A 22,393-nucleotide genomic window follows, 5' to 3' on the forward strand; every position below is an offset into this window, starting at 1 on the left:
GTTCTCTCCACCTACAATCGACGAACGTCAGATTTTTTATCAAGTTGTCTTTGGTAGGAACAAGAAGGGTCGTGTCTACGATCTCGACTCTCAAGGTAGGCAGTCATTCCTTATTGGATTCGATAGCAGTTCCAGTAAGTCATATGGTTTGTTGTCGGAATTAAAACAAATGAGATTGAGGGTCACCTAGATGAACGAGGAGTTACATTCCGCTCAAACCAAGGTTGTCGAGGTGGAAAATCAGCTGCAATCCACCGAGTCTTGGATGAACGTGAAGTTGCATTCTGCTCGGACCAAGGTGACAGATGTGAGAAATGAGAATGTGCAGTTATGTCAGTGGCAAGAACAGATGATAGCGTGACAAGAACAGATGAATAGACAAATGATGGCATTATAACAACCTGGCCCGTCTTATTAGCAACTTGGACTGTCGATTCAACCAGGACCGAGTAATCAGTTTTTTTATGATAATGAACAAAATGACGATGATTGTAATAATGATGATTGTAACTAAATATTTATAAATTAATTAATTTAACTTACAAATTCAGTTTTGTTATTTTAATAATTAATATGAATTTTAATTTTTTTAAAATAATATATTTTTAATTTATAATAATTAATTAAAATAAATTGTTAATTATCATTAATTTCATTTATATATAAATTTTATTTTAAATAAATAGAAAATAAAAAAAAATTTGATTAATAATTAAATATGAATTTTTTTATAAATAAATTTTTATTTATTGTAAATTTTTATAATTTTATTTTTAATTTACGTTAAAAATTTTATTTTTATTTTATCTTTTAAAATTATTATAGAAAATAATTTATTTTTTTTAACATTTTAAAATTTTATTTTTATAATTTTATTTTTATTTTATCTTTTAAAATTATTATAGAAAATAATTTAAAAATTTATCTTTTTAACATTTTAAAAATTTTTATTTATATAAATTATGAATAATTTTAAAATTTTTATTTACGTTTAATTTTTTTTTATTTTATAGCTGATCAGCGACGGGTAAACAACCCGTCGCAATTTATTTTTTTTCAAAAAAATAGCTGATCAGCGACGGGTGTGAGGCCTGTCGCTAGTCAGCGACGGGTTTCTTGCTCGTCACTGATCAGCGACGGGTACATTATCTGTCATTGATCAGCAATGGGCTTCCTTCCCATCGTTGAATCTGTGGCAAAACGCCCCTGTCGCTATATTTCATCGCTAAAATAGCGACGCCAACTTTAGAGACGAGTTGGCCCCCATCGTTAAATCCGTCACTAAAAAATTTAGTGACGGATTTTAATGTTTTAAAACTCTGATTTTTTGTAGTGCTAGCTTATGATATTTGGGAAACCTAGGATAATCTTATCCTTAGCTGCATAAATTCTTCTCTTTTTGATGAGATTCTTGCCCAGGTTGCTCATTACAGCTCCTCCGCTGAAGTCTAGACGGCTCTAAGTTGTGCTTTTGCATCACAGTCACGTGCCAAAGCAGTACATGTTCGCTCTCAACTCTCTACTCTATAGAAAGGAACTCAATCTGCAACTAATTACTTCATGATGATCAAACGTCTCACAGATGAATTGTCCATTGTTGGTCAACCCCTGAAGTGTGATGATATTATCACATATTTGTTTGTTGGGCTTGATCCAGAATATGATTATCTTGTTTCTATGATATCTCAGTGTGATAATTCTCTCACCTCGGAAGAAATTTACTCCATGCTCTTGACATGTGTGAAGCTCGCATTTAGCATAATAATCAAATTTTATCCTTGCCCATGCCTTCGGCCAACGTTGCCACCTGACAACAACCCTTTTTTGGAGGATAGGGTCGTAGCTACTTAGCAGCTCCTCGAGGAAGGATGGTAATTCATTCAACGACAGTCGTGGAGATGGCTGCGGTAATACCAGTCTGTGGTGCCAATTGTGTAAAAATACTGGCCACACGACTTTCCGTTGTTGGAAACGCTTTGATCCTCATTTTCATCCCCCACCACCTCGCCCCCAATCCTTAAGCAAACCTAGCCTCCAACCAATCTTAGCAACATTCAACTGAACACGAGTGGCATCCCGACAATGGTGCGATGCATCATTTGACCAATTATATGAGTAATCTGAATATCCAAAGTGACGATTTTTCTGGCACTGATCAAATTCAATTTGATGATGGTACAAGTTTGAAAATAACTCATATTGGAACTACTTCTTTTATCTTACTCGTCTTCAATCTTTTATTCAAGTTTTTAAATACTTGGTAAGATTTTGATTGGTGTTGACCTTGTGATGCCATATGGATATAATAATATATTGCTGCTTGGCTGCTTGGACCTTTCGGAAGATGCTAAGAAGACGTTATCCAATTTGGAAAACTGGGACGCTAATAGAAATATATGCATGGGATTCTCAAAGAAGGAACTCTTCTGAAAAGTCGGGCTTGGAATCAGAAGTGCTACAAACATGCCAAATTAGACCATCATACTTGGATTGGACGCGGAGGATGATTCAAAGATTAACATTCGTGTAATTGACGAGCTGACCAGCTAGTTAGTTTTTTGACTGGCTGTAATTTCGTATCTTGACTTTGTGAATCAGCATATATATATATATATATATATATGAAATTATATGTTGTGAATCGTGATGGAGGATGCCACGTGGCGCCGACTAAAATTATGTACAGCAACGAATGGCGTGGGGTTTCAAAAACCAACGGCGTGTCTCTGCAGCTTCTAAGCAAATTATTAGCACAACTTGGCATTAGAAGACAAACCCTAAAAAAACCTTCTTTTTTTTTAAATTTTTTTGTTCCCACGTACGCACGTACGCATTGTAGGTTAAATGCATGGCCCATGGCATTTTCGCTGACCTAAACTCCTTGAAAAATCTTCTAGTAGGCCATCCGGTACAGTTCAAAATTCCCATCGAAGCCAAGTTTTTTGTGGCCTATAAAAGGGCACTCAAACTCCTCATTTTATGTCACCAAAATCATCTAGAGATCCTTCACCATCTATTCATCAAACTGCAAAGGGTTTCACACTTTCACTTTCCCATCATGGATACGTTAGTTAGTACCATTTTCTTAGCCTTTCTGGGCATTCATGTTTTGATATTGCCATTTGACGGGGTGCATTGCGCCACCAAATCATCAATATGCAACCAAACACCGTACCCAGAGGTCTGCAACTCTTTTCTCGATGCTCATACTCTAGGAACCGTTGATGAAACCGCGTTTAGGGTTCGAGAATCAGCCCTTGGGGCAACCTTAAACCAAGCACAGCTAGCTCACAGCCTTGTCAAAGAGATGGACTTGAGCTCGTTCGACCAGCGAGCCAAGTCGGCTTGGGCTGATTGCTTGGAGCTCTATGAGGACATGATTAGCCTCATGGACCAATCCATCGGCTCCACCGATCCAGCCAGCTCCCAGACGTGGCTCAGCGCGGCTATAACCAACCACCAAACATGCCAAAATGGGTTCAATGATTTCAACTTGTCTTCTCTTTTACAATCCTTCCCTACCATGTCGGGCGACTTCTCAAAGCTCCTCAGCAATTCACTGGCCATAAACAAGGTGGTTGCGGCTTCATCCACCGCGCAAGTTTCCGATAAACAGATTCGGGGCCGGCGGCTGTTGGGTGACGGCTTCCCGGCATGGGTTTCAGCTGGCGACAGGAATCTGCTCCAGTCGACTGGTTCGGCTGTGAAAGCAGACTTGGTGGTGGCTAAAGATGGCTCGGGCAATTACAGGACCATCACCGAGGCCGTGGCGGCGGCGGCTAAGCGAAGTGGGTCTAGCCGATTTGTTATACACGTGAAAGCGGGCGTGTATAGTGAGAATGTTGAGATTAAGAAGTCGATGAAGAATTTGATGTTCATCGGAGATGGGATCGATGCCACTGTTGTCACCGGAAATAGGAACGTTCAAGATGGCTCCACCACTTTCCAATCAGCAACTTTTGGTAAGCTTGAATGAAAAGCGGTTAAGTTTATATATATACATATATATATTTGCTGAGACTTACGTTATAAATATTATATGTATATAACTATCTTGTTTATATATATCATTATCCTAAACTTAATTATATATGCTAATACATATATCTATATATGCCAATTACTCAGTCAAGTAATTGACATGCATATATCAATATATGCATTTTATCACCTTTAGTTTTACTAGTAAAATGACATATATCTATATCTATATCAATATATGTTAAGTAATTTTTATTTTGGGGTGTGTTGTTGCTTTATGACAAAGTCAACAACACACTTGCTTGTCAAACCCTTACTCTGACGTTGATATTGTGGTATCTAGGCTTCCCTTAAGGAGACAGCTTGCCTGCATGCCCCTCAAAACTACACCATCCCATTTGTCACCTTAATTAGGATTATTAATTAATATTATTATTACTTTGACAAAATTTATGTTCTTTCTTTTATTATAATTTTCTTATATAATCAACATATATAGCAACAATACTTTTATTACGCATATATATATACATACATCCACATAATATATTTTTATTTCTTCATAAATAAATATATATAAAATAACACATTACATATTCTGATTATTCTTTTGGTATAAATTAAAGAACCTTATAATGAAGAGCAACTGAGATTCAAGATATTTGAATTTCAGACCTTTAAGTTTATCATTACTCATTTTACTAAGAAAAAATAATGATATGATATATTTACTTTCATCTTCATCTCAGCTGTATCCGGCGACGGCTTCATCGCTCGCGACATGACATTCCAGAACACTGCCGGCCCTCAAAAGCACCAGGCGGTGGCGCTCCGCTCCGGCTCAGACCTCTCCGTTTTCTACAGCTGCAGCTTCAAGGGCTACCAAGACACCCTCTACGTATACTCTCAGCGCCAATTCTACCGCAACTGCGATGTCTACGGCACCGTCGACTTCATCTTCGGCAACGCCGCCACCGTTTTCCAAAACTGCAACATCTACGTAAGAAAACCGATGAGCAACCAGAAGAACACTGTCACGGCTCAGTCGAGAACCGACCCAAACCAGAACACCGGGATCATTGTCCATAACTCCATCGTCACCGCTGCGTCGGACTTGACTCCCGTCGTGGCTTCGTTCCAGAGCTATCTGGGTCGGCCATGGCAGCAGTATTCAAGAACAGTTTTCATGAAGTGTTCTCTTGGCAGCTTGATTGATCCGGCGGGTTGGCTCCCGTGGAGTGGAAACTTCGCTTTGAGTACGTTATATTATGGCGAGTATATGAACACCGGCGCCGGGGCAAGTACTTCTGGCAGGGTGCGGTGGGCTGGGTACCATGTTATAACAAGCGCGGCGGAGGCGTCAAAGTTCACGGTCGGGAATTTTCTGGCCGGGAATTCGTGGATTCCGGCGACGGGAGTGCCGTTCACGGCTGGCCTGTGATGGTGATGATATATGCAACATATATAATTGGTTGTTGTATTAATTGGGGTGGGTTTGTTTGTGTTATTGATTATTTATTTTTATTTTTATTTTTATCCGCTAGTTTGAATAATAATGTACCGAAAGCATTGCAAAGCAAAGCATGTTGTATTGAAAACGAAATGGATAATGCTATTTGTACAGAAGTAGTTTTACAGGTAGAGTTACAGAATAATATTCTCGCGATAAATTGAGAATTTATCATGAGAAATTGGCGATTTCTCTTCTCTTCTCCTCTTCCCCCCCCCCCTCTCTCTCTCTCTCTCTCTCTCTCTTTCTTTCTTTCTTTCTTTCTCCCCTTTCCTCTGCCTCTGCCTCGCCGCCCGACGCCCCCACTGCCTCACACCAGCAATGCAGATGAACAACAGATTTAATTCATTGATTCATTTGCTTCATTTGCAGATTGAAAGAGACATTCTTCATTGTTTGTTTATCATTCTGGGTATCTTATTTGCTGCTTTAATTGTCTTCCAGAGTTCATTTATTCATAATGAATCAGATGTTCATTTTTTGATGATTCTCCACAATGTCTCTCTTTCCCTGTTCTTTCACATTTGTATCAATTATTGGGGTTTTCATACCATTCTTTTCTGGTAGCATCAACTGTGAATAGTTGAATTTTTCCTGTTGGGTTTCTTTGCCATGTAATCGATCCATACTTTTCATCCTACCTTTTTGCTTTTGAATGTATTAATCCATTAAAAATGTTTGGTTTTTATTAGAATTCAATTCATGTATTCCATCCAACCTGACAGAGGACAAAGTCTTCTTGTTCTTCTCTCTCACAGACATAGAGATAGATCATCTACATATACAGGTTGGATTGAGATGCTACCCCAAATACAGCAATATGGCGAGGTGATGGTCGGCCAGGCGAGAGGCAAGAGGAAGCGGCGGCCATCAGCCAGGCGAGGCAGCGGTGGGCGTCAGCAGGCGGTGCTGAAGGAGGAGGAGAAGAGAGAGAGAGGAGAGGAAGAGGGGGAGAAATGATAGAAAATGGTAAAATGGTCATTCAGATAAAAGACAGATAAAAGAGAGGGGGACAAAATAATCTTTTTACCTTGTCTGTAAACCCACCTGTAAATAAGCTTCTGTACAAATAGCATGATCCAAAGGAAATACATACGGATAGGATTATATATTTTTAATAGATATTCACTTTGTTCATTAAAATATTTTTTATAATTATAGAGAGTCCAGTGTCCATGGCTTCAGAATGCCACCTATATATGTCATATGAATCTATTATTCTAACTAGATTGATTAATCATTTTTAAGAGTTTTGTTAATGGTGGTATAAATGTTAAATAAAATATAATAAATATACTTTATTCAAAAATAAAATATACTTAGTAACGCTTAATTATTACCCTTCAAATAGTAATTAACATTAATTTTTTTAAAAATACTTTTAATGATAAGATTATATATTTTTTTGAAATTAAATATTATATATATTGATAAGATTATTAATTTTTATAATGAAGAAGAATATTTTTGTTAACATATTACATTTTATCATTTCATTTCATAAAAAATAAATGTGTGCCATCTATAATAATAAAATAATCATTCCAATTCTGTCTTATACCAAACACTATACTGAAATGAAAGTCATTTGATTCTTAATTTTTTTATCCTATTCATTCAAAACCAATCGTTACCATAATTTTACAACTTATATTTTACAAGGAATTAGCTTAGATTACTATTCGTTTAAAATATTTAATATTGAAAAATAGTTTACATTTGAAAGTATTTTTTACACAATTATTTTTATCTTATTTTTTAGTTTTTCATTTGCACGTAAAACACTTTCCAAAAGAATAATTTCACTAGTTGGCATATATAATGAAATATTTTCCAAATTTTAGTTAGATATATATGTGTGTATACACACTCCGTGTACTTATATTTATGTACATGTACATGCATTACCCATATATAGATGATACACATTTGTATATATAGGTATGTGTGCATATTGTTTGGTTATGATCAGTTGACTTCATCAAATGAGCCAAGCTCATAAATAAAGGCATTCTTATATTTATGTATATGTACAAGGAAGGACTCAATAATGGAAATTTCAAGCTCGCCCAGTCTAGTAGTTATAGCAATTATTTTCATAATATATTCTCTAACACCACCCACCCCATTATACTTCATTCCTATCAATCTATCCATAAGTTCTCTAACATTTGCTTTTTCAGCTATATTATCAAAGAATTTCTTAGTATTTTCTGTCTTAGATATGGCACCAATGAGAGTATGGAAAATAAACCTTTTCGTTATCATCAAACTTAAACGATTCGTCCTTCCTCATTTTTCATACCTAGCTTTCTTTTCAATGGAACTCCTCGTAGTTGGCTTAGGAGGCTCATTCTCATGTAAGGCTATGTCAAGATCCATCAAACCCAGTTGAATTTCAATATCTTCTTTCCATCTCTTAAAATTGGTTCCAGTCAAAGTCTCACTAGTCAAAGTTTGATTATCGACATTGAAAGTGCAAGGGGTTGTATATAAAAAAAATATATCGCAATTAAATGTAGGCAAAAGATAAACAAGAATAAACCCAAACACCTTTATGGCATTATTCTTACAAAAACTTAAGATGCACATTATAAAATCATCTTTGGGCAAAAAATATAATATACAACTTAAATTTTCAATTAAGTAAATCAAAGACAAAGGATAAACAAGAATTAGCCTTAAACCTTTATGGCATTATTCTCACAAGAATCTAAAATGCACATTATAAAATCACCTTTGGACAGAAAATATAATATACAAGTTAAATTCTCAATATGAAAAAAACAAATAACTTAAAAACAATCTCCTTTGGATAAAAGTTTCAAGTCACAATGTATTTTCACATTTACATCATGTCATCTAAATTAAAATACACAATTAACACATTTGGGCATAAAATTATGCACCTCAATTCAGACAACAAATATTCCAAAATAATTAAGTGAAATCAATTAACTTAAATTTTCCTTTTTTTTTTTTTGAGTAATGGATTTATCATTTAATTATTAATTTTTAGGCTCAAAATAAAATTTTAATTTAAGACCAAAAAATATAATTTAAATAATTAAATGAATAAAGCACATTAATAAAGAATATATATATCCCAATAAACATATGGGCTAAGTTAATAAAATTGGCCAAAATAATAAAATTAAAACCCATAACAAGATAGGCCCAAGTAATAAAATTAACCCACTTGATAAAGCATTGCCTAAGCCCAGGCCCAGGCCCAATAATAAAAAAAAACTTTGGATCTGCTACAACAGATCCTCTAATGAATCTCAACGGATCGGGTCAGACGGCCTAGATCCGACCCGAATTATAGCCCATCCCCATTTAAAAATCCCATCTTCTTCCTTCTAGGGTTTCTTCTCAAACCCACCGCCGCCTTCATACCTTTTCTGTGCGTCGCCGCCATTGCCGCCATCCTCATCTTCAATCGGCCCACTGCTAACCAACACCATGGCTGAGAAAAACAACTCATTCGGTCGACCATGGCATTAATCGACGGACGGCGAGAGGGAGAAAGGTTGAATTGATTGGTCATGGCGAACCCAACGAACACGACGAAACCAATGACCTACGACGCTCGCCATCGGCGACGACGTGAGATGCCACGGCCGTCGCTGCCACCGCCTTCTCCCTTTTTTGTTCATCGCCATCGACCCAGCTGTATAATCTCTCTCTCTTAAATCCGTAATAGCGAACAAATTGTAGAATATATATATATATGTATTGTTTAGTTGCAGAAAGCTTAGAGAAGAAAGGGAATGGCAGATATATAATGTATATATACATGTTTAGTTGCAGAAAGCTTAGAGAAGAAAGGGAATGGCAGATATATAATGTATATCTTGTATATATATATACATATATATATATATAAATAAGCATTCATAAAGTTTACAGCATATGGAGATTGCACAAAAAAATTTTATAGTATATGTATTGAAAACTGAAGAGTATGTGCAATCAGGTTGTATATGAATATATGTTGACTTTGATACCACATGTTAGATATAAATATTTCGCAGTATATATATTAAATACACATATCATATAAAACACTAATATTAATAAAGAAAAAGAATACCTCTATGATCCATAACAGCGATGAAGATCTTGATTGCAATGGCAAGTACAAATGCACTGTACCAGACTAGATCTTCCTCTTCTTATCTACTATTATGCCTTAACATTTTCTTAATGGAAAGAAAATAGTGTAATAGATTGATTAGAGATAAGAGGGGACCTAGCCATATATATATATAGAGCCAATAGGGTTTTACCTATCACAAAACCCTATTGGACCTACACTTATTCCACAAATCATATATATATATAAATAGACCTAAGCCCATTAAGGTGCACCAAGTTCAATGTCCAACTATGATCACATATAATTCACTTGGGCCTCCAGGCATTATTAAGTTATAGCCCAATTAATTTTTTTTTTAAAATAAGATTCAATTAATATTGCATACATAATAGAAAAATTCTAACAAGAATCACATTCAAATTAGTCTGAACAAAATTTGCTTACCAAAGAGTCTAGCCGAGTAGCCTGTCTATTATTATGGAGTCAAGGCAACGCCACAACACCAACATGGCGGAAACCTTAAAAAGCGCATTATATAGGGCAGCCTTAGTATGGTAATAGTTCTTGGAATGTGGAAAACAGCCTGATGCTCTTTGTAGTAGTATGAACTAATCTATGTAATAATCGTCGGGGCAGATCCGCCAATGAATTCCTGCATCTTAGATAGCTTGAGAGCAACCTCCATCTATAACCAAATGCACCCCAGCTAGTAACAAAGTATCTGAAAATATGCGGTAACAAATTTGCCAGGATTTTGCTAGATTGTATCTCACAAGAGGAGCAAGTGCTTCTTGCGAATCTCTCCCAGTTTTTGATGGATCCTTCTCGTATTGTTCGATGTAAAGACAAATGGTTGCTCCTTCTCCCAGAAGTAAGGGTTTACAATCCATCTACAGGGTCTTTGTATTCAAACTCATCAGCATTGATCGCATTGGACACATCTGAGCGTATCCCTTTTATGGTCCTGCATAAGTAAACAACATGAGCTCATCAAAATCACACATTAGAATCGTTCTCCAGAAATGACCTTGAACCTCAGACTACAAAAAAAATACACCTTCAATATTATTTTTCAGGTGCATTAACATTTAATAGGAATATTTAGGATATGCAACATGCAAAAGATCAGCAGTTCAGCTTCAATTATTGAATGGTGAAGAAGCAGTTGATCACGTCCAGTAAGGATAAGACCTAGGGCGAGGGAAACTCAAAAGGGCAATAAATATTGCACGAAAAACTGGGCTATTATTGAGAGGTTCATCAACAAAATTAGGAATGGGAGAGGGAAAAGGGAAAATCCAAAGATAGCTCCAAAAGATACTCCTTGCATTCTTTTTAATAATTTAGGGGCGGATGCATGCGTGAGAGCTCACAATTAAAAATATTTTTTTAGTATTAAAATTATTTTTTAATATTAAAAAAATATGTTTTTAATATAAAAATTAATTTTTTAATGTAAAAAAAATAAATTTTACTAATAATTCAGTCAAAAAAAATTCCAACCCATCCCAAAATTTGTGATGTGTAATTTCATATCTCAAAAAAAAAAAAAAAAAAAAAATTAGCCTCCCTTTACATAGATTTTTGGATCCGCCCTTGCTTTTTATGAAAATATATATTATGACATCGCAATGATTTGGAATCCAAATCATCTCCTTGTTTAATTCAGCTACTGTTTACCAGCAAAATCCTTGGCAGACTGCTAGGCAAGACCAAACTTACAGAAGGACCCAGATGTTGAATGAATGATTCAAACTTTTAGTTGTTTTTTTTTTAGGAGCAGGTGTTTATTTGTTAGTGTCATTAAGTTAGTGGTCAGTTACATTTGGCACTAAACCGGTCATGGGTTTGTGATCCTGTTTTTTAGCATTTTCTGTTGCTCTATTAGCATTATTTAAGGCTTGGTGTATTGGACGTAGTTGATTTGATGAACTTTGTTTTTGATCTTGTCTCTCAATATTCTATTGCAATATAGTTCTTTTCTCAATTTTACTAACATTTGTGATATCAGAGCTATAACTAGGTTTCGGTCCTTTTTTTTTCCCACAAGCAGGGAAAAAGAGCATGTGAGATAAAAAGAATCAAAGGTGATTTTGATTTGAAGACCAATGGCAGCAAATGACACAAATGCTTCATCTCAACCCCTTATTCCAATTTTCAAAGGGGTAAATTATCATTTTTAGAGTCTCAAGATGAAAACTCTCTTCAATCTCAAGAGATATGGAACTTGGTAGAAAATGGGTTTGAAGACAGGCAACCAGTCAAGCCTGCTCAACAGCCGCCAAAGAATCGTAGGCAACCAGTCGAGCCCGATCAATAATTGCAAGAGAATCGCAAGAAGGACTCCAAGGCTCTTTTATGATCCAACAAGCTCTTGATGATGAAATATTTCCCAAAATTGCTGCAGCAACTACTTCTCATGAGGCATGGGAGACTCTAAAGCAAGAGTATATGGGAGACAAAAAGGTGATTACTGTGAAGTTGCAAACTCTTCGTCGCAATTTTGAAACATTGACTATGCAAGAAAAAGAATCTGTGCAAAAATTTTTATCAAGGGTGTCTAGTATTGTCAATCATATGAAGAGCTATGGTGAAAAAATCAATAATGAGACAGTTGTGCGTAAAGTTTTGAGGAGTTTAACCTCAAAATTTAATCATGTCGTTGCTGCAATTGAAGAGTCAAAGGATTTGTCCACTTATTCCTTTGATGAATTGATGAGCTCTTTGTTAGCTCATGAAGATAGGATTAGCAAATCATTTGAGAAGATTGAGGAGAAGGCTTTTTAGGTAAAATGAGAGTTTTCTTTCAAAGGAAAGTCAAAAAATTTGGGAGGTCAAGGCAAAGGTAGAGGTGGATTTCATGGACGACGTCGTGGCAGCAGAGGTAGAGGTCAATTTGGTGAATCACGTCAATACAAGAGCTCAATCCAATGCAGGTATTGCAACAAAATGGGGCATAAAGAAGCAGACTATTGGACCAAACAGAGGGAAGAACAGAAGCAAGCAAATTTTATAAAGAACGTTGAAGAGGAGAGCAAGTTATTCATGGCTCATTTACCTATTCAAGATATGCTAAATCGCAATACAGTATGGTTTTTGGACAGTGGATGTTCCAACCATATGTTAGGAACAAAATCGTTGTTCAAAGAGCTTGACGAGTCATAAAAAGGTGAAGTTCGACTCAGAGACGACAAGCAGATGCAAGTAGAAGGGAAAGGTACAATTGCCATCAAAACCTTACAAGGTAATGTCAAACTTCTTTATGATGTGCAGTTTGTGCCTCATTTAGCCCATAACTTGTTGAGTGTTGGACAATTGATGATTAGTGGATATAAGGTTGTGTTTGATGGTGATTCATGTGTTGTTAATGATAAAAAATCTGGTCAGATCATTGCAAATGTCTATATGACACAAAACAAAATGTTTCCTCTTGATGTTTCAAACATAGTGAGCAAAGCCTTAGTTGTGAGGGGAAATAATGAGGCTAAATTATGGCATTTATGCTTTGGGAATTTGAATGTGAATGGTCTAAGACTTTTAAGACAGAAGGAAATGGTTGTTAGCTTGCCGAAAATTGGCGAACTTGATTTTTGTGAAGGGTGTGTTTATGGGAAACAGAGTAAAAGATCATTTCCTGTTGGAAAATCATAGAGGGCTTCAAATTGTCTTGAACTTGTGCATGCTGATTTATGTTGGCCTATGCAAACTAAGTCGCTTGGAGACAGTTGTTATTTTTTTCTGTTTACGGATGATTATAGCCGTATGAGTTGGGTTTATTTCTTGAAATTCAAGTCAGAAACCTTTGAGAATTTTAAGAAATTCAAGGCATTAGTGGAGAAACAAAGTGGCAACAGCATAAAAGCACTTTGAACTGATCGAGGTAGTGAATTCTTGTCTAATGATTTCACTGATTTTTGTGATAAGCATGGCATACGTAGAGAACTTACAACACCTCACATGCCACAGCAAAATAGCGTTGCAGAGCTGAAAAATCGTACGGTGGTGGAAATAGCTAGAAGTATGATGAAGGCAAAGGGGCTTCCAAATCAGTTTTGGGGAGAAGCAATAGCAGTAGCAGTGTATCTCTTGAATATCTCTCCAACGAGGGTCGTTCTCAATCAAAAACCATACGAAGCATAGAGGGGTAAGAAGCCTTGGGTAAGCCACTTAAAAATCTTCGGTTGTGTAGCATATGCTTTGGTTAATTCTCGTTCTAAACTTGATGAAAAATCTGAAAAATGCATTTTCATTGGCTATAGTCAATCCAAAGCATATCGCTTATATAATCCTATAAGTGGCAAAGTGATAATTAGCAGGAATGTTGTGTTCAATGAGGAGGCTTGTTTAAGCTGGAATGTTAACAAAGAAGGCATCGCCAATCAAGTTCCTGCAAATTTTGATGTTGAACAATCAAAATTGGCATCACCCGCAAGTTCATCCCCTGCAAGTTTAACTCATTCCTCACCTGGTGACAACAACAATATAAGTCTAGCCAGTTTAGATTCTCCATTGTCCGGCTCCTCCAGCGACAGTGAAACGCTACCTAAAAAATTCAAATCTTTAATAGAAATTTATAATTCTTGTGACATTTCTTTTTTTGTTACTGATCCAACTTCTTTTGAGGAAGCTGCAAAAAAATCAGAGTGGCAAATCGCTATGACAGAGGAGTTGCAGGCCTATGAGAAAAATTCAACATGGGAGTTAGTTGATATTCTTGAAGGTAAAAATGTTATAGGACTCAAATGGGTGTTTTTAACAAAGTATAATGCTGACGGAAGCATCCAAAAGAAGAAAGCTCGGCTCGTGGCCAAAGGATACTCACAGTTGCCAAGTATAGATTTTGATGATACTTTCTCTCCTGTTACTCGATTTGAAACTGTGAGAGTCATGTTAGCTTTGGATGCCCAAATGCAAATTCCTGTGTATCAATTTGATGTGAAATCCACCTTTTTGAAGGGTGACTTGAAAGAGGAGGTTTATGTCTCACAACCTGAGGGCTTTGTTATCAATGGTAGCGAAAACAAAGTTTACAGGTTAAGAAAAGCTCTTTACGGGTTAAAGCAAGCTCCGCGTGCGTGGTATAGTAAAATTGATGCTTTCTTTCAAGATAGCGGATTCACAAGAAGTGAAAATGAGCCCACTCTTTACTTGAAGCGACAAAGTAATAGGGATTTTTTTGGTGGTTTGTCTTTATGTGGATGATATGATTTACATGGGTTCCTTAGAGTCTTTAATTGCTGATTTTAAGTCTAGCATGATGAGAAAGTTTGAGATGACATATTTGGGGTTACTACAATATTTTTTGGGTCTTGAGGTGTAGTAAAGTGAAGAAGGGATTTTTGTGTGTCAAAAGAAATATGCTACAGACTTGTTGAATAGGTTCAATATGAGCAATTGTGAGGTGGCAGCCACACCAATGAACATTAATGAGAAGTTACAGCTGGAAGATGGGACTGAGAAGACAAATCCAAGATTGTTTAGAAGTTTAGTTGGAGGTTTAAATTATTTAACACACACTAGACTTGCCATCGCTTTCTCTGTTAGTGTTGTGTCCAGATTCATGTATAATCCTACAAAGCAACATTTTGGTGCAGCAAAAAGGATCCTTCATTATGTTGCTGGAATGGTTGCTTTTGGTGTTTGGTATTCCAAAGTATCAAATTTCAAGTTGTTTGGTTTCATTGACAACAATTTTGCAAGATGTTTAGATGATCGAAAGAGTACATCCGTAACCTTTTTAGCTTTGGTTCTGGAGCAGTGACATGGAGTTCAAAGAAGCAAGAAATAATAGCTCTGTCATCTTCCAAAGCAGAATATACAGCAGCAACTTCAGTAGCTTGGCAAGTTTTATGGCTTAGGAAACTTCTTGTTGATTTTAATTATGAACAAAATGAAGCTACAGAGATACTCTGTGATAACAGGTCTGCAATTGCAATGGCAAGGAATCCTGTTTTTCATGGTAGAACAAAGCACATCGACGTGCAACATCATTTCATCCGGAAGTTGGTAACTGATGGAAAAATAGTGCTGAAATTTTGTGGTACAAATGAGCAAGCAGCTGATATCTTTACAAAGTCTCTTCCCCATGCCAAGCATCAATTTTTCAAGTCTCAATTGAGAGTATGTAATTTTGAATCAAATGGGAGTGTTGAATGAATGATTCAAAATTTTAGTTGCTATTTTTTAGGAGCAGGTGTTTATTTGTTAGTGTCATTAAGTTAGTGGTCAGTTACATTTGGCACTAAACTTGGTAATGGGTTTGTGATCCTGTTTTTTAGCATTTATTGTTGCTCTATTAGCATTATTTAAGGCTTGGTGTATTGGACGTAGTTGATTTAATGAACTTTTTTTATTGATCTTGCCTCTCAATATTCTATTGCAATATAGTTCTTTTCTCTATTTTACTAACACCAGAACCTCTCGTATTGGATAATTAGCATAACCAGGAAGATATCATATCAAAATTCTTTTACAAGGCCTTTATTTGTCAAATCTTTTAAGATTTCCACAAACATAATTGTTGAGCAAAGTTAAGGGCCACATGCCCACACAACTAAAATTTATGGTCTGATATTTGTTTAAATCTTGCTTACTTAAAATTTTGAGGCATCTAGCAGTGAGAAGAAAGAAAAAATAAATTAGAAGAAAGGCAAATACAGGAGGCTAAGAAAATCCAAGAAGAAAGGAGATAAGGATACAAACAGGGAAAGAGGAAAATGATAGCACAAACAAGGCTTTATGCACTATGCTTCTTAGCCTTCCAAATTTCATAACAGCATTTATTCCATCCTTGAGGAAAACTAGGAAATTGATTAGATAGGAGATAAATCAGAGATGCTTGATCATGGATGTCTATAGGTACAACACATTGAATAACTTTAAGGTTATGAAGCATCTCGATATGAAATGCCAAAGTAAGTATTTCACAATAACTATCTTGAAAGTACCAAGAAAAGCATACTTGTTAACTTCAGAAAGATCAGATTATAATTTACCAATGATGTACATAGAGTGTTTGTGAGTTATTTGTGTGGGTGTAATCTTCGTTTATCATATAGTGCAGTGAGCTCTTCTCACTAGAGCTCAATGTGGATGTAGCTTTAATTTTGGGGTAAACCACAATAAATCCTTGGCCTCTTCTCTTTCCTTTATTCTTTCAGTTTATGTTTATATTTCGAGTATGTTTATATAAGCTTCCAGCCATGAAGGTAAATTTTATGTGATTGAACTTGTTATGGTTTTTCCCTAGAGTCTTCATCTATTCGTAACAGTGGTATTAGAGCACGGTTATTAAGATTGTCTCTTCAGGTTATAATGTCTAATTTGAAACTGATCGATTCAAATCTAGGGTTTTGTCTATTTGTGTGTCTAGGGTTTTTTAAGAGTCTTTGTCAACAAGTTTTTGTTGTGTGTGTCTCAATTAGAGTTTAAAGTCTCTTAGGTTACTTTCGTGCAAGGCGAAGATGGCCTCTACTCGATTTGAAATCAAAACGTTTGATGGCAAAGGTGATTTCGAAAGTTGGAAAAAGAAAATGAGAGTATTTCTCTCTCATCATAAGGTGTTGATAGCACTTGAATCAGATGATCGAAAATGGTTCGCAGATCAACTTGCTAGGACAAATGAGATCAAAGATGAGGCTTTTAATCTGATATTCCTCCATTTGGGTGATAGTGTAATTCGAAAGGTAGACAATATGTGAAAGGCCCTACTTTCCCGAAGCGGGTGTTAATATGGAATTTTGGGGATACATTTTTTTTTCCTCAACATATACTCAACGTAAATCAAAATCACAACAATCCCGATCCACCATCTCAGCATATTAACTTAAGAATAAGCTAAGACTAGCAACATCATCACATTAGCGGAAGCAGAATCGAAATCTCGAAAATACATAACCGAATTCACTTTATTCATAGCGTAGAAATTATTTGACAAGACATTTCAAAACAAAATACATTGAGTCTTATCTCTCACAACAACTACTAATACCTCGAGTATAGACAAAATATATTCTAATGATTACAAATGAAATATATCAATTGCTACATCTTGATAACTCCCTTTCCTTTAGCATCGCTACCTTCACCTGGAACGTTTGAATATTCCAGGGACATAGTCCAAATTAGATGATGAATGACATCATCTAAGCGAGAGTTCAAAAACATTTACATGAATGTATGCAACATGAATAAAATTGACATGTTTCGACATACCTCAACCCAAGAGAAACCCATATAGCACTTAACCCTAACTGGGAAAAATGCAATCTCTCTGAAGGCAACACAACCACATCGACACATTGGCATAACACAATCCTGCTTAAGAGGGACAACCTCAACACATGAACCCAGGTATCACCCCCATATCATGTCTAGACATTACGCTCACACTCAAAAGCACCTAGATCCCAACACAACCCTAGCCACAAGATGATCAACACTATCCTTTGGAATCCACGTCTACCTCGGGAACAATACTACCGCTCAATGGTCCCGGGCTGGTGTCCACTCGCAGCCCTACCACTTTGAGCCAGTCCAGGGTGGTGTCCACTCGCAGCCCCGCCACTTGTCGACTTGCAAGGGTGAAGTCCAGTCTCAGCCCCCATCACAATGGGTGTTTTCCCTTGGTATGCTTCCCTAGTGCTATCACTCAAGTACCTCACATAGGTTGACAACACACATCCCACATGGACATCACACAAACATGCAATACCAATATCATCAACTATGCATCATTTAAACATCATTTCATGTACATAATTTATCGCACAAAATTCAATGCACATTCATAAAACATTTAGGGACAAACCGCCCTCATGAAAACAACCTTTATAGGTTAAAACCGTTCACATGCAACAAAACCTTTGCAGGTAATCAAATCAAGTTTAGGGTAAGAACCCTCACAAAACTAGGTTTTAGGTTAGAACACTCATAGTAAACCATTTACATGCAACAAAATCAATTTTTCCAGTAGAACCACTCACAGTAAACCATTCACATGCAACAAAATCAATTTTTTCGGTAGAACCACTCATCTTTAGACGCAACTCAAATTTTCTCAAAAAAGCGTGCATTACCTCGATTTGCGTGCCAACCTCAAACTTTGCACAAGTCACTTCACCTCAAGCCACAAGGCACCCTAATCATCATATTTAGTTTTCTCCTTAATTTCCTCACATTTTCCTATTTTTTCTCCCATTCTTCCTCACTAATAATCCAAAATAAATATTTACAAACCTTTTTCACCAAATATTTTCACATGATAATTCCTAAAACATTTTTCTAGGAATTTAAAAAAAAATCAAAATTACCTCAATGGCACGCACCTGGCGCATGAACTGCGCGTGGCGGCCGCGCATGTGACACACGTGCGTTTTCTTCTCATGCGAGTTGCTCGCCCGCTGTCATCTGAATCCTTCCCCGACCACACCAATCGACAGCCCTCTTCAAGTCGATCACAAAGGTACCCTTTGGTGCCAGAAACAACCACCGACGATGCCCCAAATTGGTAAGAATCAAACCGCTTCTAGCCATCGCGTGCGACTTTCCGGCCAAGCCCGAACCATCTTCAAACGATCTCCAAAATACTTCAAAATCTACAGAATCCTTCCTCAGATCATGGGCAACAAAATCCCTATGGTCTCATCCCTCAATTCGTTCATTAGCACCCCCGATTTGAAGCTCAAAAATGCCAAAACCCTCGGCCAAACGAGCTCCTATTTATAGCCAAATTTGGCCCTCCAATCGGGTATGGGTGCTTGACCCAATGTCTCAAGCACCTAACCCATCCCTTGGGTGACCCAAAAACACCAAAAAAAGTCCTCAAAATGCCATTTACAAGCCATAGCATTACCGACCAACACGGTTAAATTTTTTGATTTTTCGGCCACCTCGATGCACGCCGACAGTCCTTGCTCAATCCTTAAGCTTCCCCAACCCAGGATCTTGAGATCCCAATGGTCGGATGGCCTCGATCGGCGACCGACAGACAGCGATGGTCGGCCATGGTAGCTTCTTCTTTCAGCTTATTGCACTATTGCCCCTCAAATTCTGACATATTGCATTTTGGCTCTTTTCATCAACCCTTGAACTTTCTATCATTTCTATTAGGACCCTCAAGATCCCAGATCTTCATTTCATCCCCAAGGCATTAGAAAAATCATCCTTTTGACCTCTCTCGGGCAATTTTAAGAAATTACACTTAGACCCGAATTTTCGTTTTGACTGTAAACTCTCCCGATTCAACCCAAAATCTCTCAAGGGTTGTTCTACTTACAAAATTAAGGTCTCAAAAGGGCTCTATTAACATTTTGGAAGTCCCTCACCGATAATTCAGTTTTTTCGGCCCGATCCAAAACTGTACCGAAAACTATTCCCGATCTAATTTTTTCGATGCTAAAAATCACTTCTCGAATTGCTCACTAATGCTATATTATTTTCCTTTGATACCTAAGCTTCGGGGTACTCTCTTATTGATTCGACAACTTATTTTCACTATTATACCCATTTTCGGTATTTTAATCTCACTTAAATGACGTGGCAGCTTTATGCCAAAACGGGGTCTTACAGTATGACTAACCCTTTTAACCTTTGGAATAAATTTGATTCTCTATTTTCTGTTATGGCTGCACCTAATTTAGTTTATTTGAAAGGCATACTGTTTAATTTTAAGAAGATGAATACCTCTAAGACGATGGATGAAAACATAGATGAATTTACTAAACTTGCATTGTTATTAAGAGGTACTGATCTAGCATTAGGTGACACTAGTGAAACTATGATTCTGTTGAATTCTTTACCTGGTGATTATGATGTTGTTAAGCATGCTTTATGATATACTGGTATTGTACCTAGTTTGGATCTTGTAATTTCTGGCATTAAGGCTAGAGAATTGGAATTAAGCACATCTAAGAAATTGGGCAATAATTTGTTTGTTAAGAGTAGAAATGATAAAAGGCATAACATTGGGAATACTGATCAATCTAGTGGGTTAGGGCTAAAGGGTAAAAAGAAAGAAAAGAAAGGAAAACAAAAATGGAAATGTTATCATTGTGGAAAGGAAGGACATATTAAAAAATATTGCTATGATTTTATCAGAAAACAAAAACAAGAGGGAAATGTGACCATAACTGCTAATAACTCAAATTGTTTAGCTAAAGTACTTACTGTGTCTAATTTCTCTATTGACAATGAATGGATTATAGACTCTGGTTGTTTATTTCATATGTGTCCTAACATTGATTGGTTTCAAAATTTTAATAACAGAGAAACTGAAACTATTTATATGGGTAACAATCATTCTTGTAGTGTTTAAGGTATTGATGACATATCACTCAAATTGCATGATAATAAAACAAGAACTCTTACTGATGTAAGATATGTATCTGGTTTGAAAAGAAACTTGATCTCACTTGGTACCTTAGATGAGTTGGGATTTTCTTATAAAGCAAAAAATAGTTTTATGCATGTATTTAAAGGAAATGATTTAATCCTAACTGGTGCTAAAAAAAAATGGTTATATATGTTTTGAATGGCTCTTATCATCCCTTTGTTAACATGCATTATGCCTGCATTATTAATACTGATAAGACAAAACTATGGCACTTGAGGCATGATCATATGAGCCTGGAAGGTCTACAGGCACTGTCAAACCAAGGCTATCTTAGATCAGTACCTGTAGGGTCCCTTGATTTCTGTGAGCCATGTGTTCTAAACAAACAACACAAACTGAGCTTTCACAGATGATAACAAATATTTCCTATCATTGTAGAAGACTTACTAGGAAGGTCTGGGTACTTTTACTAAACTAAAGATCCGACTTTAGAAAAATTCAAAACTTGGAAGACCATAGTAGAAAATCAAGTTGATAGGAAAATTAAAATGCTAGGAACAAACAATGGTCTAGAGTTCTGTAGTAGAAAATTTGATGAATTCTGTAATACTCAGGGTATACTTAGGCACAAAACAGTTAGGAATACACCCCAACAAAATGGGGTAGCTGAAAGAAGGAATCGAACCCTACTTGAAAAAGTTAGGTGCCTTTTATTCACCTCTAATATGCCTAAGTCCTTTTGGGGATATGCTTTCTTAACTGATGCTCACCTAGTAAATAGAAGCCCTTCAACAACATTAAATTTTAAATGCCATGAAGAAAAATGGACTGATAGGAAATTAAATCTAAATTACCTAAGAATGTTTGGTTGTGAAGCTTATGCTCACAAATCTAAAGGAAAATTAGAACCCAGGTCCACAAAGTGTGTGTTTCTTGCTTACCAAGAAGGGACCAAAGGCTATAGACTATGGGAGAGTCAATCAGGTAGAGTTAAAATACTTATCAGTAGATATGTCATATTCAATGAAGCCACTTTCTCTTGTAAATATCTAAATACAGAAAAAACCAACACTTTGAAAAATCCAGATGATTGTGTCATATTAGGAGGCTGTCAAATTGAGGTGGAGCAACCTACAAGAAGTAACAACCTTCCAGTTGCTCATGCTTCATCAGAACCTAACCAAGAAGGAGTTCCCTTGCCTATGTCCAATGAGAATCATACCTCTGATCATGATGATGATTAAGAGCAACAAGAAGATGACCCTGAGATTGAGGAGAAGCATCATAACTCTCCTCAAAATCTCAGTGACTGCCAATTAGCCCGTGATAGAACTAGGAGGGTTATAAGACCTCCTGCAAGGTATGCTTATTCAGATTTGGTTTACTGCACATTAGTTATAGGAATAAAATTAAGGAGCAGTGAGTCATCCTTATATAAGAAAGCTATTAGCTTCAAAGAATGCAACAA

The 22,393-nt window shown here is 36.4% G+C and overlaps 1 protein-coding gene across 3 annotated transcripts in view; it reads left to right on the plus strand.

The window, feature by feature from the left end:
* Window positions 1-2,996: 2,996 nt before the first annotated feature.
* Window positions 2,997-22,393, plus strand: part of LOC127809537 (pectinesterase-like) — a 141,705-nt gene continuing 122,308 nt past the window's right edge. Inside the window, exons 1-2 of one of the 3 annotated variants that reach the window (XM_052348399.1) lie at window positions 2,997-3,962; window positions 4,731-5,579. In XM_052348399.1, coding sequence (XP_052204359.1) covers window positions 3,059-3,962; window positions 4,731-5,422 — 1,596 coding nt within the window. In that variant the 5' untranslated portion in view covers window positions 2,997-3,058 and the 3' untranslated portion in view covers window positions 5,423-5,579. Of the gene's footprint in view, window positions 3,963-4,730; window positions 5,580-22,393 lie in introns of those variants that run through there. The other 2 variants (XM_052348401.1, XM_052348400.1) reach the window with 2 other exon arrangements.

The sequence above is a fragment of the Diospyros lotus genome, chromosome 9 (assembly GCF_014633365.1).
Source record: "Diospyros lotus cultivar Yz01 chromosome 9, ASM1463336v1, whole genome shotgun sequence".
NCBI lineage: Eukaryota > Viridiplantae > Streptophyta > Magnoliopsida > Ericales > Ebenaceae > Diospyros > Diospyros lotus.